General features: G+C 47.3%; 1 protein-coding gene across 1 annotated transcript in view; it reads left to right on the forward strand.

Annotated features, from left to right (window-relative positions):
• Positions 1–7455, forward strand: part of TTLL9 (tubulin tyrosine ligase like 9) — a 45588-nt gene that overhangs the window by 13757 nt on the left and 24376 nt on the right. The window contains exons 6-8 of the mRNA XM_023523291.1: positions 3447–3515; positions 5447–5537; positions 7110–7150. Coding sequence (XP_023379059.1) covers positions 3447–3515; positions 5447–5537; positions 7110–7150 — 201 coding nt within the window. The remainder of the gene's footprint in view (positions 1–3446; positions 3516–5446; positions 5538–7109; positions 7151–7455) is intronic.

Below are 7455 nucleotides of genomic sequence, written 5' to 3' on the forward strand. Positions count from 1 at the left end.
TATCATGTGACTCCCAGGCATTTGTAGGAGGTGCATGAGCCCCAGGCTTGTGAAGCACAGATTTAACTATCCTGGATTTGTCACTTGCTGGCTGGGTAACCTTGAGCAGAGTGCTTGGCCAATCTGTTCTTTGGTTCCTTTGGCCACAAAATGGGGATAATATTAATGCTACATATAGGTTTTTTTTTTAAAGCTTTAATGAGGTGATATGTGTAAATCCTTGTGCCTGGTACATAGGAAACATCTGAAAAGTATTCGCTGCTAGTATTACCATTGTTATGAACCATTCTCCTAAAGTTGGTGTTCTTGTTCTATTGCTGCAGCCTAAAATGCAGCGGCTTGAAACAACGATCATATCTTATTTAGCTCATGAGCCTCCAGTTTGGGCAGTATTTGGACAGCGAAGGCTCATGGCTGCTCCAGCATCTACTGGGGCAGCTCCTCTAAGGGTTAGAGGATTCGCTGCCAGGCTGGCTCATTCAGCTGGCAAGTCGGTTCTGGCTGTTGGCTGGGAGTACAGACAGTGTTGAGGCCTAGTAGACTCAGTTGCCCTCCATATGGACTTTTCCATGTGTCCTGAGCTTCCCCCACAATATGGTGGCTGAGTTCCAAAGCAACCATCCCTACAGAGAAAGCTGTGTGGGAGCTGTATTGCCTTTGATGATCCAGCATTGGAATCCACACAATGTAGCTTCTGCCACACACAATTAGTTGAGATGTCCTTAGAGGCTCACCCAGATTCAAGGGGAGGGGATGTTGACTTTACCTCTTGATGGAGGGTGGGGGTAGCAAGGTTCTACAAAAACACAGGGGACTGGAAATATTGTTGTGACTGTTTTTGGAAACTGCAATCGCCAAACTAGATATTAGGTGGCTTCTAGTATTAACAGCCCTGGGATATCACTGTGCAGGAAGTTTATTTTCCACTCTTTAGGATTATTCCCTTAGGAGGATAATTACTAACAATTCTTTAAACAATAAAGGCATTTTACTGTCTTACATAAGAACGCTGGAAGTAGGAAGTTTCAGGTTTGGTGATGTGCTCAATGATGCTATTAAAAGCCCAGGCTCCTTCTTTTTGTCCACACTGCATCCTCGGTGTGTTGGCTTTCTGTCTTCAGACTTGTCATCTCATTGGTGTGAGATGGCTACCGTGGTTGCAGGCATCATCTCCTCAGACTGTAGTATTCGAGGAAAGAAGGAAAGAAGCTAGGCATTTCTCTCTCTCTGTCTCTCTGTCTCTCTGTCTCTCTCTCCCTCCCTCCCTCCTCAACTCTGATATTTTTAACAAGTAGGAAAATTTTTCTCAGAAGCCCCAAATCCAAAAGCAGATGTCTCCTTAGGTCTCATTGGCCAAAACAAGTCACATGGTTTCCACTAGCTGCAAAGGAGGCTGATAAAACAAGTACCGGGTCTTTCCAGCCTCCATCTCAAGAGGTTGGTTTGCCAGCCAGGAAAAAGAGGAAGGGAATGGCTATGGGGAGGGCAGCCAACAGGGGTGGGGATCGGGGTTCCTAGATCAAAATGTATGTGTCTTAAAAAAACACTTTTTAATTGAATTTTAATAAAACAGAGCATGCCTAAATTGGAAGGGTACAGCTTGATAAGTTTTTGCAAAGTGAACACACTCAAGTAACCAGCACCCAGACCACTAGAGCATTACCAGTCCCTCAGCAGCTCCCCTCAGACCCCTAAGTCACTAACAGCATAGATTTGTTTGTCTACCTTTGTACTTTATGTAATTGGAATCATATAGTATGGCCACATGGTATCTGGTTTCTCTCCCTCAACATCATGTTCATGTGATTCATCCATACTGATGTGGGTAATTATAAATTATTAATAATTGTTGTTTTTACTAGTCCATTGAGTGAATATTCATCCATTTGAGAGTTTCAAGGTTGGAGCTATTATGAATTGTGCTGCCATGGACGTTCCTGTACATGTCCATGAGTGCCCACGTGCATGCATTTCTGCCATGTAGATACTAGGAGAGGAATTGCTGGGCATGGGGGTGCCTGTGTTCAGCTTTAGTTAATGCAGCCAAGGAGTTTCCAAACAATGTACACTCCCACCAGTGCTTGTGAGGGTTCTAATTTCTCCACATCTTCACCAACACTTGATGTTGTCTGTCTTTCATTTAAGCCATTCTCAGGGAGGGTGTAGTGGTATCATATTGGGGTTTTCATTTGCATTTCTCTGAAGACTAATGAAGTTAAGTGCCTTTTCATTGTTTACATTGGGTAATATTCTCTTTTGTGAAGTGAACTTAAGTCTTTTGCATGGTTGTGAACTGTTGGAAGCCCTTGATACACACTGATTAGTTGTTTTCCAAAACAACTATTCACATGTGGATGCCCATGAGTCATCAGTCTTTTAGGCACCCCATCTTCTGGGCACACACACTCCTCCTGAACCAGGGTGCACAGCACAGCAGGCAAAGCAGGGCCGGGCTTCAGCTCCCACTGAACCCAGGACTGGGATCTCTTCATGCAGTGGACAATCTGTACAGCCATGCCTAACAGCTCTGCCCACCCCTACATTGTATAGAGGGCCGGCCCCACATTGACCAGCTGGGCCATGCTCAGAGAACAGAGGAAGATGAGAATTTACATTTGCTGGATGCCTTCATGCTGAAGAAAAGACAACTCAGGGGGACTGCAAATAACTAAAGGGCTGTCCTGGAACCCAAGAATCAGGTTTGTTCTAGGAGGCCCTAGGGGCCAGAGCCATGTGGGCAAAATTTAGCTTAACACAGGCTAGGCTGTGAAAACCCCATGAGGTGTGTGGGTTACTGTTATAGCATAATGCCCACTACACAGTAGACACCTACTATATACCTTTTGGATGACTGCTTAATAGAATTATCCTGCAACAAATGGACTGTGTCGGGAGGTAGGAGAAGTGAACTCTTACTGTGGATGTGCAAGGCCAGTAGGTGACCATGGTAAAGGGATGTCACAGGAGGAAGTAATGCCTTTGGTGTCAACTGCTCTGCATGATATTAAAGATTCTCTCAGCCCCTTGACACGGTGAAGCTATGAATTATCCATGCCGGCATTCTGTGAAGGCAGACTGATTTCTGTATTAGCCAAAGCAAAAACCTAATTAGGAAGGCAAATTGATTTCCAAAAAAAGAATGATATGTTCCCAGGACTGTTAGAAATGGTTTTTTAATTGTCTGCTCTTTTGTATTATTCATACAATTGTAAGCCTTTGTGAGCTAAGTTGGTCTCTCACTTTCCTCTCTGCTTCTCTCTCTCCCTCCTGCCAGGCTTAACACCTTTTTTGTTCCAGCTCCTCTGGGGATTGCTGGGGGCCCAGGGAAATGGAAACAGAGTAGTGCTGGGCAGGGGGTGGGGTTGGGGGGGTGGCGCAGGCACAGGGATGAACAAAGAACCACCCAGAGCTGAGAGCCAACCTTTCTGCATTTACTCTCTCCTCAGGTAGCCCGGTCCCAGGGGAAGGGCATCTTCCTCTTCCGGAAGTTGAAGGACATCATGGACTGGAGGAAGGTGAGCATATCTCTACCCCTTCCTACCCAAACTCTCCTCTGCCCTGACTGGAATGAGGGGTGCCTCCTTCCTGCCCTCAAAGCTTGGAGGGCTGGCAGAGAAGCTCTGCCCACGGGCCTGCCCATGGATGCGGGGTTTCTGGAGCCAGGTTGCCTGAGTTCAAATTCAGACCTTGCCACTTGATAGCTGTATGACCTTGGGCAAGTTACTTCACCTCTCTGTGCCCAAGTAAATGGGGGATAGTAATAGTACCTGCTGAGAATGCAATGAGTTAATATGCCTAAAACCTGAGAACATTTCATTCTTTACCTGGACCCCCTGCTCATCTGGCTGGGGAGAGTTTGGCTTAATTTCTCTAAGTCCTAGACTGGGCCTGAAGTAGTTCCCTTCCTCCCCCTGCCCCCATCCTTATCTCAAGATACAGTGTAGTAGAAATCCTGGTTCCAGTCCTGCCTCTATACTCAGAAGCTGTATGGTTTAGGGAAAATTTCTAAATCCCCCTGAACCTTTGAGATGATAATGGAGCAGGGGTGGGCAAGAGGAGCAGGATGACCAAAATCCTACACAACCAGCACCTACTGCACTAGCAGGCTCACAGCAGGTGCTCAGTAAATGAATTTCCCCCCTCCACCATGTGTCCTGATTCCTCCCATGAAACTGTCAGGGTACTGCTGGGAAGAAGCTCACCAGCATGGAGGCTCAACTGGCCAGGAGCACTGTCAATCCCTCTGGCAGCCATGTGAGTATACCTGGGGGCAGCCCCAAGCCCCAGGAAGGGAAGGCCTGGCTGCTTCTGTTTTGAAGCAGCTTAGGCCAGGGGATGATAGTAGGGATCGAAAATTTTGCCCTTGGGGCCAGAAGCCCTGGTTCCAGTGCTCCCCATCACTGGACTGTTGTGCGACTGCACCTAGTATGTGATACTTGCCTTTGGGCCTGGTTTCCTTACTGGGTTACTGTGAAGGGGACAGTGGGTAGGCAAGGGCTTTGCAGACTACGAGGTGCCATGCACGTGTATGAGAGAGCATTGCTGTCTTCCTCGACTGGACTGGCCAGGAAAGAATTAGCAAGCAGAGAAGGGAGAGGAATGTCCTTGAGGGCCTGTGTGGTCCTCTAGGCAGCACTGACCAATAGGACTTTCCACAGTGGTGAAAATGGTGTATACTTATGCTTTCCAATATGGTGACCACTGGCCATGTATTCATAATGAGCCACTGAAATGTGATTAGTATGACTGAACAACTGGATGTTTAATTTATTTCCTTTTTTATTGTGGTAAAGTATACATAAAGGATATCATTTTAACCCTTTTTAAGTGCACAATTCAATGGCATTAAGTACATTCCCATTGTTGTGTAACAATCACCGCCAACCATCTCCAGAACTCATTTTCATCTTCCCCAACTGAAACTCCGTACCCATTAAACACTAACTCCCCATTTCCCTCTAGCCTCTGGCAGCCACCATTCTACTTTCTGTCTCTCTGAATTTGATTTAGGTACGTCATATAAGTGGAATCATACCATATTTGTTCATCTGTGGATGGCTTATTTCACTTCGTATTCTATCTTCAAGGTTCATCCATGTTGTAGCATGTAATTTCACTTACTTTTAATCAATTTAAGTGTACATAGCCACATGTGGCCATTGACTAACTTATTGGGCAGAACATGTCTAGAAGTTAAATGCCCAGACCCTGGGCCCAGCCTGTGTGGGTCCACTTCCCAGCTGCACCACTGATCAGTTGCGTGGCCTTGGGTAAGTCATCCCCCCTCTCTATGCTTCAGTTTCTCATCTGTCAAATGGGGATAACATTAGTACTTCCCTGATAGGGTTGATTTAAGGATCAAATGATATATCCTAAGTAGAGTGCCTAACACAATGCCTAATACACAAGAAGTGCTCGTGTTAATAATAATTATTATTACAACTAGGATGCAAGAAGTTCAGATGACCAGAAAGAAGAAATTCCCGTGGAGAACTATGTAGCTCAGCGGTATATTGAAAATCCCTACCTGATAGGAGGTAAGATGCCTGTCTCTGTTCCCTGCCCTTCCACTGAATGGTCAGTCAGTCAGTCAACAAACCTTGACTAGCAGCCTGCTGTGGGCTTGGCCTGACACCAGGCATGCTGGGCTACAAAGATGGAGATCCATCCTGCACCCTCCTGCCTCCTAGCCATTGCCTATGCACTTCCTCTGCCTGGCATGCCCTTCCCACTCCCTTCTTGGTTCTCTAAAATTCCCCTCAGTCTTCAAGAATCAACTCATTCATGTGTTATTCCAACAAATATTTATAAAGAGCCTACTCAGTGCCAGCCACTGTCCAGGGAGCTGGCTGCCCACCCTTCTCTTATGGAGCTTATACCCCAGATGAGTAGAGAGTTATAAACCAGAAACGGAAATGATAGTTCCACACATGGCGAGTGTTATGAAGTAAATCAAACAGGGCGATGGGACAGAGTGAGGGAGGGCCTCTCTGAGGAGGTGAAAGGTCACCTGAAACCGGAGTGACAACTAGGATTCACCTGTGGGTAGATTTGGAGGAAGAGAGAGCTGCAAGGGCCTAGGGCTTATGGTGGAACTGAGCCTCCCCCATGAAGCCTTCACAGATTTCCCCAGGCTCTCTCTACATCTGCTTTTGCCACATGGGGTCTGAAATACAGCATATCAGGTTCTGTGTGAGAAGGGGCATGACTCTGGAAGGTCTCATCTGAGAGGGGCCAGGTACTGTAAGGGGCATCACTAAATAGTGTTCATGCCCACTTGCCTCTTCTCACCTCCTTGGGTAATGTTTTACCCCAGGGGCAGTCCTTGGATCTCTTCTCCTCCCCATTCTTCATCCTCCAGTGACCCCATCCTCTTTATGTGTCTTTTAATGCCACCCAGTTGCCAGTGACTCCCAGCTTTCTGTCTCCAGCCAAGATTTTGCCCCCACACCCCAAATTTTGATGTCCCACAGCTTGTGACATCTTCTGGGTATCTCCCAGCAACTCAAACCCAACATGACTAAAATCCAGCCTCTGTACTTCCCGCACCATCTGGCTCATTCCCTAGCCTCCCGATCTGCGGACACAGCCTCTCCACCCCCTGGTTGCTAAGCCAGAAGTCAGAGACTGTTCTGGGTGCATCTCTCTTTTCCCCTCTCCAGTTCTTCATCAAGCTCCCACGCAGCAATTGAATCTGTCTGGCCATCTCCAGCCCAGTCCTGGCCACTGTCATTTTCCTCCTGGACGACTGTGCTGGCCTCCTCACTGGTGCCCGCTGCTGCTCTGGCAATCTTTGCTCCCTCTCTAACACAGTAGCCAGAGGCATCAGACACCCTTCAGCACCTTCCCATGGTTGGTGGAACAAAATCCAAAAATTGCATGTGATCTAGTATCTGCTAACCTCACCGACCTTGTCTTCCTCCACTCTGCCCTTGGACTGAGCTCTTTGCCCCCTCTGGGCCTCTGCCTCTCTGGGCTAGGCAGGACCTCATTGTGGTTTTATTGGGATTTGTGTCTGTATGTCCTCTGCTGTATCTTCCAAACCTACCATGGTGCCTGGCCCTCAATCAATATTTGTCACACCAATTAATTCTTTCCCTGCCTGACAGGCCGCAAGTTTGACCTGCGTGTCTATGTGCTGGTGATGTCGGTGAGCAATAAGACAGGTCCCCTCCTCCAGCGGTGGGTAAGGGGCAGCTGACTAGGGGCAGGAGTCATTCTGGGGCACCTGTGTGAGCTTCTCTGGTTTTACCCGCCTGGGAGGGGAGATGGGGACAGTTAAACAGATCCAAGTTTTACCATCTTAGATGCCCCAGCATCTGGATTTGCCCTCCACCTGTCCTTTATTCATTCAGTCATCTGTGGTAACCACAGTGAACATTTATTGAGCACCTACTTAGTCCCAGGCCCAGCTATTTAGCAGGTTTTATCTTATTCAGTCCTCCTAATAACCAG

The sequence above is a fragment of the Pteropus vampyrus genome, unplaced genomic scaffold (genome assembly GCF_000151845.1).
Source record: "Pteropus vampyrus isolate Shadow unplaced genomic scaffold, Pvam_2.0 Scaffold388, whole genome shotgun sequence".
Taxonomy (NCBI): Eukaryota; Metazoa; Chordata; class Mammalia; order Chiroptera; family Pteropodidae; genus Pteropus; species Pteropus vampyrus.